General features: G+C 42.5%; 1 protein-coding gene across 8 annotated transcripts in view; it reads left to right on the top strand.

Moving 5' to 3' along the window:
* The window catches only part of PHACTR1 (phosphatase and actin regulator 1), a 430,561-nt gene that overhangs the window by 249,294 nt on the left and 168,803 nt on the right, over positions 1-12,464 (top strand). For all 8 annotated transcript variants that reach the window (XM_084619601.1, XM_084619600.1, XM_084619598.1 and 5 more), the window contains one exon: positions 3,824-3,988. In XM_084619601.1, the coding sequence (XP_084475727.1) occupies positions 3,824-3,988 (165 nt within the window). The remainder of the gene's footprint in view (positions 1-3,823; positions 3,989-12,464) is intronic.

The raw sequence follows: 12,464 nt of genomic DNA, 5'->3' as shown, positions 1-12,464 counted from the left end.
CAGTTTCTAGCTCTTTATGGACTCGATCTTTATTTGGGTAACTTCTCTTTGACTTCAGTGAGAGATTTGCTTGAGTATAGACCCTTAGGAATTGGCCCTAAAAGAGGAAGTGCTCTTAAGGGGAGGAAAGCTGTAACTTACAAAGACGGTGTGTATCATGAAGAGAGGAGATCTATAATGGATATCAATTCAAACAGGACTAGCCCTAGCCTTAGTGATGCCCCAAATTAGAGCAGCCTTATAAAGAGGGAGTACTGCAGCTCTGTGCAATTTAGTAATCAAGAGTGATTTGTAGCAGTAATTGTGGCCCATTTGAGGAGCACAGGAGAGTGGGGGGAGGTGGGTTGGAGGGATTTTGAGTTCATTTGCAGTTTTGTTTCTCACATAGCTGTGTGTTTCATTGTGAAAGTCAGGCTGAATAAGAAGCCTCATGGTGTCATTCCCAGTTGGTTCAGCAGAATGCTTTTATACCCTATACAATTTCCAGTCAAGTATCACAGTGGTGCCCAGAGACCTGCCCATCTCTTTAGCAGAAGCTCTTAAAAGCCACAGCAGTGGAAAACATTGAGTCAGAGCATGGTTGGTTAGATGTGCCTTAGCCTCTGGCACTTTTTTTTTTATTTTATTAAAGGGAAAAAGGGTTTGCTTTGATTCATGATTTCCTGAATGGAAAGTGAAAACCATTTTGTTCTTCAAAACAGAGTAACTTCCAGTGAAGTCAGAGGGTATAAGGAGTTTTCTGGTTTCTTCTTTGTTCCTCTCACTGATTTGCTCTGCACAACCATGCAATTTCTAGCCTTGATTCAGCAATCCCCAGGCTTTGTATCTGGCACCACATCACACTGAGCATGTCAGCTCTGTGTGCCATCCTGTGAAGAGCCACATGCTTTAACCAGGCTACCTTTTTTCTCTGCCTTTAGGGCAAAGCAAATGTTCTCCTAAGCGCCCCCACCTCCTCCAAAGTAGATTACTCTGCTCCTCCAGCCCGTGCTTTTCTGTTTTTTCTGCTTCTTCAGCAAAGTGCAGTGAAACATACACCTAACTCCAACTTTTTCCCCCACTTGGGCTTTTGTTATAATAGCTCAGTGGTGTAATGAGGAACATATTTTACCAGATGTGCCACATTTTATACTCAAGATTTTTTTTTTTAAAGAATCAGTGACTTTTTTGTCAGAATAAATTGATTAAACTTGTGTGCTTCAGTAGAAAAAGAAAAAATGTAGAAATGCAGACTGGGAGCTGGAGATTAGAAAATGTCATTGAGTTTGGAGTCTGAAACTTTCAAACTATTTTGGGAGTCTTGGAAAGCTAGTTCAAGTTTGTGAGCTATTTTTTTCCCCTGTAATTTAAATGCCTGTGCCCCTCCCCTTTCCCCTCCCCCCAAAAGACTGATTCATTTAATCAGAGTAGAAAAACAAGCTGCCTTTGTAGCTAAAAGGAAACTTGTTCTTTATATTTCAAAAAGAAGAGCTCCCCACCTACGATATCCTTCAAAATGTCTAGGTGGGCAGTCTGTGTATAAAGGCATATCTGAATATATAGGTAGCACCACCTGTACTTAAGGTTGCTTTATTGGAAGACTCTGTTTCCAATTGCCTATAACTTTGCCAAATTTTAACCATTTGGGCTGAAATGTCCCATGATGGCTGTTCGCCTCAGGCTGAATCTTCCCTTTTTCTTCCCTCCCTCCCCACTATCGCACCCTTTGGAAAGTTTGAACAAAAGCCATTCAGGCATTTCTAGGAAGAAGATTTTAGAAGAAAACACTATTAGAATTGTTACCTTATTATTAGAATTTGACAGCTAAAATCTACAGAGATTCTGTCAGCACTGAGCATGCTCCATCCCCTCACAGCTCCTACCTGCTGACTTCGACTGCATGTGTACCATCCCCATGGAGCAACTGAGCGTGCTTCAGCCCAGGGCTGCAGGGGCGGAGCTGGACTTTCCCTACAATTACTGCTCCCAGGTGCAGGGGATTCTGGTGGCACCATGCACAGGAACTGACAGCAGGGAGCCTGTGTCTCCTGTCCTCTCAATTACTCCTTGTCCCCCATTCCCCACTGATACCCCAGCAGCATGGAGGAGAAAACAGCCTTACTTGTATGAAGAAGGGGACAAGAGCTGGACTGGGGGGTAAAGAGGGGGAAGGAGGGTCAGCAATGTCAGAAATAGATTGGGACGCAGAGCCAGGGGAAAAGTGGGGAGGGTCGAGTGTTAGTGCTATGGGGATGAGGGAAAATTTAGATCTGATGTGAAACAGAGTGGGTGGGAGGAGGCTGTCACTGGCTGAACAAACAGGATTCGGATTGGGAGCCATTTGGATGAAGTAAAGACAGATTGGGCTGAGTTGCTCTAAACGGCTGTTGAGGCACTTGACTGCAGATCCCAGAATCATGGGAATAAAGGAATTGTGAAGCCATCTTCTCCTCCGCCCACCCTGTGCTGAGCAGAGCTCAGCCAGATTGTAGAACCTGGGTTGGCTCTTAGTTTGATATTGAATAATGCTACTGTTTTTGTCTTTTTTGAAACTGCTAATGGAAATTATAGTTAGACGGGGAGACATAAATCCAGGTCTTTGGCTGTATTTTATAGAGCATAAATGGAGGGAAAGACCAAGCTCTGCTCTTTCCACTGAGGCACTATAGAATTTGGGGGAACATAGTAGGATGCAGAGGGGCAAAATGGCAGGAGGATGGGAAACAGTTACTTCACCTTTCATACTGGAAAAGCACATTTGATTGCAGTTTATTCTGCTGGGTTTATTTTATTTTAAAAGGAGCCTGAATCAAATGCCCTTAAACTTTGGGGAGGTTTAGATCTGATCTATGTGGTTCAGATCCATCTCTAATTTTAGTGCAATACTGATAATTTGATCACGAATGTATTAATTTTCAAAAATACCAGCATAAAGTTTTGCCTGTAAAAGTGAGGGGGGTGTTCCCTACAGATAACTATGCATGAAAAATCTCCCCAAAATTTTCAAATATGATTAATCGTCTTGCACCAAAAATAGTATAATGCTGCACGCATAGTTGACTCTTTTGCACTCACTTGCATGTGTTGTGGGTGCAGTTTAGATTTTGACCAACAGAAGATTACTTGTTGCAACTATTCAACTTCTGAAAATCTTCATTAGAAATATTTTAGCACAACAAACTCAGTGCAAATTGTGACCATGCTAGGAAATTCACTGCAAAACCTCCTGTGTTAAAGGAAAGAAGTTTCAGAACATACTCATAATCGCTATGATGCCAGGTGTTGATAAGTTTGAACTCTACTGGATTTCCAGAGTTCCTTGGTTGAGAGAATGGACTGGAAGGGGAAAAGAATGAGATGTTAACTGAGACAGTAATGGCCCCCAAGGAATTTTTAGTCCTCACTATTTATCAAATAATATTTCACATACATTGTGGTAACGAGTGGCAATATTTCTCCTGAAACAGTAAGTTGTTGTTCTTTTGCTCCTCTCTGTCCCTGATAAACATCAGAACGGCGAATGGAAACACCACCAAAAATAATCAATGCTTTTAAAATCTCCCTGGAGAAAAATCTCTCTCAAGCTCCTTCGCCAGTGCTGGCTGGGTGACGGATTACCCAAGACCAAAGCATCTCCTCTGATTAATTTGTTGATATGATTAATATTGACCTTTGTAACCGGGCTTGGATTCCATTTAAAGGATTAAATAAACAAAATCTTTGTCACATTATTTGACTGCTATCCGTACCATGAAAATGTTGACCATCTGTGCGGTGCTACACAATGTTGTTAACGCTTCCTTCTTTTTCTTCTTCTCCTCCTCCTCCTCTTGGGGAAAAATAGCTGACGAAGTGGAAAGACTGGCTGCAATGCGTTCAGACTCTCTAGTACCAGGCACCCACACTCCTCCAATCAGGCGAAGAAGTAAGTTTGCCAATATAGGAAGGATTTTCAAGCCATGGAAATGGAGGAAGAAGAAGAGTGAAAAGTTCAAACACACTTCTGCAGGTAATAAACATGCATTGGCTGACTGTTTTTAAATTGTTTGTTCAAATGAGCTGAAAACAGTACAGAGTCATGAATAAGTAATGTAGGCACAAACAGTGATCAACTTAAAAATATTATAACTTTGTTGGAAATGTACTCCAAATTCTAAAAAGATATATCACTTTGTTGCTGAGCATTTTTTAAAAAATCCCATTTTTGTGTGATGCATTTAAAAAACAATGGAACAATTTTGAAGTGCCAAAACTTACCACAGGTGTGTACGCAACCTCTGATATTAGTGAAGCTCAGAAAAAGCAAGTAAACCAAATGAAAGTCATGTTGACTTCTGTTCTATGAGAAACATGGAGGGAAAAAGGTCAGAGTAACTGGTAAAAATCAAGAGAGAACATCAGTGGAGAATGCAGTTACTTTCAGATGTTGTAAAAGTTTTTACAAATAATGAAGAATTAAAATAATAACCAGGAAAAAGCAGTTAAGACAATTTAAACTGATATAATAACAAATTATTCATTCAACTGGACTGGAATGACCAGTATCCCTTCTTCTGAGACAAGTGAGGCTCTTTCGCCATGCCTTTCTCAGATTCCTACTCTTGGACATTTTTTACGAAAAGGTATTGAAAATTGCAAAAACATGTTTTTGTATCAGAGAGAGGGCTGAGCCAATACCCCAGATCCAAACACTAACTTTGGGAAAGTGTGGAGTGTATCTGTGAACCTTCTCCCCACTGCCTCTACAATGATTTTGGGGTGGCTGTGGCAAAATAAGATTTTTCACTTCATACCTCTTTTTATGAAGATAAACCCAGAAACAGAATACTATGGATCTCACACTGTGAGGTGCCAGCAGTGATTCTGGATATCACACACTTGACTGCTCCCCTGTCTACAGCACAGTGAAAGTTTATAGTGTAGACAAGACTTAACTGTGCGCTCTGATCCTGCAGGCCCTTACTTGTGTTAGTGGTCCTTACTCACCAACAAGCAGCATTTAATTAAGAGGGAATTCTCACATGAGTATGAGATAATTGCACAAGTTACGGTTTGCAGGGTGAGTGCCTAAAACCACTCAACTACCTGGCTTTACAACTTCTGCCTGGTCTGACAGGCAGAAACAAATGTATTGGAATAAGTGGCTGTGTTGCTCTGAGAGACTATCTTTTTTTTGGCTTGTGACATGATTTTGCAAAACAAATGGCCTGCCCTTCATGTTCTATCAGTCATCACTGTAGATCTCTGTGGCACAATTTCTGTGAGAGTCTCATAGCTCTTCTGAAACCCAATTACTAAAGCATTTTAGTAACCACACAGAGAATAAATCCAGTTGGCCAATATGTCTTTTAATTTAACAACATGTACATTAATTTAAATTTAAAGGCTTTAATTGGATAATAAGAATCAATTCGGAAGCTAATAAAGTCAGTCCAGTGAGAGGGACCATTGTTTATAAGCTATATCAAGCTCACTTTATCCCAACAGTTAGTTACCTCTAACCCAGAGGTGGGCAAACTATGGCCCATGGGCCACATCCGGCTCATGGGACCCTCCTGGCCTGGGAGGCTAGCCCCCGGCCCCTTCCCCATTGTCCCCACTCCCAGCAGCCTCAGCTCATTGCACCGCTGGCGCAATGCTCTGGGCGGCAGGGTTGCGAGCTTCGGGGCAGCACAGCTGCAAAGCTGCAGCCTGACCCGGTGCTCTGTGCTGCGTGGTGGAGTGGCTGGCTCCAGCCGGGCAGCGCGGCTGCCTGTCCTGGTGCTTTGGGCAGCATGGCTGTAGTGCTGCCAGCCACTGGCACTCCAGACAGCGTGGTAAGGGGGCAGAGAGCAGGGGAGGTGGGATAGAAGGTAGGGGAGTTCGGAGTGGTGGTCAAGGGGCAGGGGTGTGGATAGGGGTTGGGACATTCAGAGGGTGAAGAACAGGGGGGGTTGAATGGGGGCATGGGTCCCAGGGGGGGCAGTCAGGAAGGAGAGGGGGATTGGATGGGGCGGCAGGGGGACGTCCGGGGCAGGAGTTCTGGGGGCGGTTGGGGACAGGGAGAAGGGGTGGTTGGATGGAGCAGGGGTCCCGGAGGGGCAATCAGGGGACAGGGAACAGGGGGGGGTCGGATTGGGGGCGGGGGCCAGGCCACACCTAGCTGTTTGGGAGGCCCAGCCTCCCCTAACTGGCCCTCCATACAATTTCAGAAACCTGATGTGGCCCTCAGACCAAAAACTTTACCAAACACCCTTGCTCTAACCAGACCCCTCTGCAACTGGCTAATCTTTTGAACTCTGCGTTCCAGTATCTTCCAGACTTTAACTAGTAACTAGACAGTATTGCCACAGTTCTGACAGATCCTCACCCCACAGTGCCCTTTGTAAAATGATAAATGTAGTCTTTGGTAAAGGCTACAATTCTAAGTGTCTGTGAGAAAGTTGATGCTTACTCCTAAAGTTCCTTCTTTACATTTGCAGATTCAGTTTGGACAATAAAATTTGCACTGATATCACCACCTTAGTTAACAAAGATGACAGTCCTAGTTTTAATCAACTATATGGCTCCAATCTCTTTTCCTGAAATTTCATCTTACAACAACTGGCCAACGTCTCTCTTCATCATTTCTCCATGTATTTCAAACACATGTGACACTTGTACTAATATTTTAATTATAATATAGTTTCCCTTCCTTCCTTGCAATTTCAAACTAGTACCTCGTGGCCTCGGCATAAAAGCCAAGCATTGTTATTTTGTGAGTTCTTACTCTGTACTCTTTCTCATTTAATTATTTTGCTTAAATCTGATCTAATCAAATTAAATGTAATTCTTAATTGGCATTTAAGAAGTTATTTGGCTGAAGTTTTCTCTGCAGTGTAGGCTAACGTGTGTGATGAAAAAAGTGTGCATTGCAGTGTTTAAGGGGTCTGTCCTCACTCTTGATTGATCATTTTAGGAATCTGTATAAAACATTCTGCTAACACATTTGAAGCCGGGTGATATGCAGCCGAGAGAGCCCCTGATTCTGCAGTCAGAACTGTGTGGAGTGTTGGAGTCACTCTTGCAGAACTAAAATGTGGATAGAGAAACCCAAGAGCTCTCCCAGTCTTTCCAGGAATGTAGAAAGCAAAGGCATTGGATGGAAAGGCCCAGATTTTCAAAAGTGGCCTTTAATTTTGGGTGCCTCCATTTTTGAGTGCTAGGTGACAGAACTGATTGTCAGAGATGTTAAGCACCTACACAATTTCACCTGATGGCACTGGCAGTTGCAAGTGCTGAGCACCTTTTGAAAATTAGACCATAACTAAAAAACTGGGGTTTTTTTTAGAATCCACTCTTGAAAATTTTACCCATTGTTTTTATGGGAGTGAATAAGGACAGACTGTGGATCTCTCACCTGTTTACTCCTGTTGGACCCAAGTTCCCTGGAGACTTTAAAATAAAAGATCATTTTCAACCAAGCAAACAGATTAGTATCCAAAAATGTACTGCAATAAATTATCCTGCTTGGCATAAGATGATCTACTGGGTCTTTTCCATCTCTCTTTTCTGTGGTTTTGGAGTTACATATTATGCATCATTTTTAAATTTGGCATTTCAAGTGGACTAAAAATCATAAAATTGCTAAATTGTGTACAGAAGATACAGCTATGATTTTCACACTGAGGACGATTGTAGCATTTGTCTATTTTTATCAATGAATTGCCAAAGGGGAGTTTCTGAAGAAATTCGATGTTTGTTCCACTCTATAGCAGCATCTTTAAGCCTTCTTGAAATCTGCTACATAATATATTCCCTGGCTTTAAGAACCAGGCTTTGCCTAGCTGGAGTCAAAAGGCTTTTTGAGACTGTACTAACCCCCTTGCCAGCACTACACATTGCCTTAATGGGACATTTGTGAGAAGGGCCCTTAAATGTATCCCGTCTTACAAGAAAGGAATGTTTAATGAGGCCATTTGGTTTTTATGCTAATTACACTACCAGCTGCTGTGAAGATTATATGATGAAGCCACCCCAAACAGTAATACTGCAGCATAACTCTGCAATAATGTATTCCTGCAAAAAAATAATGTAATACAATTAATCTATTAGAGAGAGGATTTACAATACGTGTTTCAAGGCATGGAGAAGAGTTGCAGTGAAATGCACTCTTAATATCTTAATCCGCTTCTTTTTCTGAGGATTAGGGAGCATCATTAGTCAGCTGTGTCAAGAAATGTTTCACCAACAAAATTAGTAATAACGAAATCTCTAGTTTTTGGGAGACAAAACAAGAGTGTCTGTCTGAAAAAGCTGATCCTCTTGTGTAACAATTTGTTCTATAGCATCAGCTGCTATCACAGTGATACATGAATGGACAACCACCCTCAAAACAGCCTGGTTCTTGAAGACTAGCCCTTTTAGAATGTCTTTGTTTAATGACAGAAATATACTCAGGTTTATTTTTATTTTAGATCACATCTGACATGTGGAAACTAATGACCATGCTTCGTACGCTACTGGCCTCCATTTGTGCTCTTAGTGTTTTTTTTCTGTCCTTTTATAGAGGTGGAGAAAAATAACAAGATCATTCTAAAGTAAAATGGAGTCATGGGGGCATCCGTATGTAACAGGAACAGAAGAACACTATGATTCCAAAGCATAGGTGTCCAGAGTGCGCCCCAAATGCCAGATGTAGGGCTGGATATCTGGCCCATTGGCCACCTTTTCTCTTAACCTAAAGGATGAGGACAAAGCTTATCAACAGCAGGGTTTTACTTTTGGTGAGCTCGTACAGTGAGCAATTTCTAATATTCTCACAGCTGTGTGTATTTATTCATAATAGATAGCTGGGTCCCTTGGAATGCAAGCAAGCTTCAGTCCTTAGCATTACAGAGTTTAGGCTCTTCTGCTGTAGGAAACATATATCCCCAGTGTAACTCCATTGACTTTCTTGGAGTTACACTAGAGATGAATTTGGCCCTTCAGATCCAGAGCAACAAAGTATAAATATTACAGTGCCATTTGAAAGGAACAGTAGTTAGCCTCTACAAGGGAAATCTGTTAGATGTCTTCACTAAGTATTGATGGTGAAGGAGTTTTATTTCAGTTGGGGATCCAACTCTCAACCAGCATTTCCAACAATGGGATAAAAGAAGCAGGAATCCCTCAGGCTGGAGTGGTAGTATATCGATTGAGTGCTACTGTATCAGTGACCTGCTGCATATCTGACCCATATTTTACTTCTGCTACTTGTCATAGTATTGCGAGCACATAGTTCAGTGACTCAAGTCTCATAGGTTCTTTTAATTATTATAGTGGCTTCCCAGTATTTGGCTATCTTAGAATCATGGTAAAAATGCCAAATGAATAAAATGTTGTGAATGTGAATTATAATCCCATGAAAAATGTGACCTGTAAATATAAGTAACCTAGACAAAGAAATCACTCCATTGGGTCAGTCTAGGTCTGTGGAGTAGAGGATTGCTAACTTATGTGGGTGGGTAGGTGGGCGGATGGATGGATGGATATATTGTATAATAAATTGTTGCCAGAAAGAGAATCAATTTTTTAAAGAAGGGTTTAAAATGGAAAATCAGAAGATGAATAAGAATCAGACATAGGCTGACATATAGTAATGCACAGAGGTGAGAATTTGTCTCTCTTCTTAGGTTTCAGAGTAACAGCCGTGTTAGTCTATATTCGCAAAAAGAAAAGGAGTACTTGTGGCACCTTAGAGACTAACCAATTTATTTGAGCATAAGCTTTCGTGAGCTACAGCTCACTTCATCGGATGCATACTGTGGAAAATACAGAAGGTGTTTGTTTTTATACACACAAATCATGAAAAAATGGGTGTTTATCACTACAAAAGGTTTTCTCTCCCCCCCCACCCCACTCTCCTGCTGGTAATAGCTTATGTAAAGTGATCACTCTCCTTACCTTTTGTAGTGATAAACACCCAGTTTTTCATGATTTGTGTGTATAAAAACAAACATCTTCTGTATTTTCCACAGTATGCATCCAATGAAGTGAGCTGTAGCTCACGAAAGCTTATGCTCAAATAAATTGGTTAGTCTCTAAGATGCCACGAGTACTCCTTTTCTTTTTTCTCTTTTTAGGAATCTTAGTCTAAGAGCTACAAAACAGAAAAGGTGCAGAATATGATTATATCATATATCTGCTTGAACTGGAAATTAGGGATGGACTCTAAGGGCCAAATTCAGTGAAAGTCCTTTAGTTCAGGACTTAATTTGGAAACTAAACAGAAGAAGTGCAGTGATTAGAGCAGGAAATGAAAAGGCAAGTGTACTGGGTTCTGTTCCGAGTTCTGCTACTGATCTGAGTCCCAATCCTGCTCCCACTGAAGTCAGTGGTGATAATATTGGGGTATTGCAGGGCTAAAATAGTGTTTCACTAACTCTGGCAATTTTATCACAAGTCTCTCAATATTTGGTATTTTTTCCTTAAAGCTCCAGCTTATGGAATCAAGTGATTAGGTGAAAATTTCAGCTTTTTAAAAAAAAGAAGAAAAGAAAACCAAGAAAAATAGCTTGAAAATGTGAAGCAAGTGCATCTTAAAGGCTTAAAAAAAAAGGACCCCAAAGTGTGTGGGGGGTTAATCTCCCTACTTTTCAGCCAATCTGATGCTATTTGAGGCCTAACTTGTAACATTTGAACTTTTAGGGTAGGCAATACAGTACTAAAACCAGTTAATGATCGTATCGGGGACATAATGTGATATGTATTTATGGAGCAATAGAGATAGTTGCAGATAAGATTCATACTGGTTTGCATTGATTTGTATACACTGACACAATTAAACCTTTTGTTAAATGTATCTGAGTAGCCTGGTGTTTACAGGATGTACTTTAGAAAAGAGCAATTCAAAAATAGATCAGTGACAGCTAATCCTTATTAACTATTTCTATATTTCTTCATACAATGGCAGGTACTTCTTACCTGATTGGAACATGGCCCTGCATGGTTAGGCTCTGATTCTACATTTGGATGCACACGTGCAGCTCTGATTGCAGGACTGGGGTCTGAGTTTGTCTTTGAGTTTTAATTTGGAAAGTAACATTGTACTTCTTCATGTGTAGTTCTCTAAAATCAATAACACATTTAAACAGCAGGTCCGGATTAACGCAGGGGCTTCAGGGGCTGCAGCCCAGGGCTAAGGGGGGCCCCGCAGGCCAGATGTGGCCTGCTGCTTCTTTTAAGTCGGCTCGCTGCAAGTCTCCGCAGCTCCCATTGGCCGGGGACAGCGCCTGTGGGCACGGGCAGCGTGCACCATGCAGAGCAGCCTGGTCCCCCCACCTACGGGCTGGACTTGTCTGCCACCTCGGGAAGCAGAGCAGCGCGGAGCCGGGGCAGGCAGGGATCCTGCCTTAGACCGCTGCAGCACCAACCAGGAGCTGCCCGAGATAAGTGCCTCCTGGCCGGAGCCTGCACCCTACACCCCCAACCCCCTATCGCAGCCCGGAGCTCCCTCCTGTGCCCAAACTCCCACCCAGAGCCCACACCCACACCTGTACCCCAACCCCCTGTCCCAGCCCTGAACCCCCTCCCACACCCAAACTCCCAGATAGAGCCCGCACCCCAAACCTTCTACCACACCCCAATCCCCTGTCCCATCGCTGTTCCCACCCCCACAGCTGGAGCTGCACCCCTCCCGCACCCCAATCCCAGCCCTGAGCCCACTCCTAGACTCCCAGGGGCCCCACAAAAGCTAATAGTCCTGGACCCACAGGAGAGTTAATCTGGCTCTGTTAAACAGCAACCAATCTGTTTACTGCAGCAGGCAGTATAAATTCAGCTCTTTCACTAACTTGAAATAGTTATCACATTTTCAATTTAACCAATGGTACCATTCACCAGCTTTTTTTAAAAAAGTTACTACAGAGTTCACATTTACCAGTGGCTCCTGATTGAATCTGAAGACACAAATCCATACCTTCTCCCTGCATTTTGCAGGATATTTTCAGTCTCAAAATGCTCCTCATTAATTCTTCAATTAAAAATAGTACAGGGCCGACAGCTGGAAGTGCATAGATAAGGCATGCTCTGAGTAAGGGCTGAACAGAGCCCAGAAATACCGCTGCTTCATGGTGTCATGTAGATGTGCTGAAAATCCCTCACAGCGAGCCTGATTCTGCTCCCACTGAGGAACTGTGTTCTGTCCTTGATTTCAGTGGGTGGAGTGCCTTGCAGTCAGATACTGATACTAGAAGCCCATACTCAGAGTTAAATACGGAAGGTCTGTAAGCCCTGTTGCAGCTATGAGCTTGATCCTGTGTGATGCTGAGCACCCTTAACACCCACTGAAGTCAGTGGGATATAAGGGGTGATCGATACCATGCAAGATCAAGTCCTGTGTCCCTGATTCAGGACCCCGTGGGTTGCCGGGACACAGATGTGGGCTTTGACATTTTAAAATGTGTACTTAGGGCTTTATTTTTGTTAGGAATATGCCTGAGGAAACATTTTAAAGCCCCTGAATTTTCTATTGTTGCTACCTAGAA

This window comes from Lepidochelys olivacea (assembly GCF_965140295.1).
Source record: "Lepidochelys olivacea isolate rLepOli2 genome assembly, chromosome: 2".
NCBI classification, from domain to species: Eukaryota; Metazoa; Chordata; order Testudines; family Cheloniidae; genus Lepidochelys; species Lepidochelys olivacea.
Note: the sequence above shows the minus strand (reverse complement) of the source record. Positions and strands in the feature narration are given on the sequence as shown.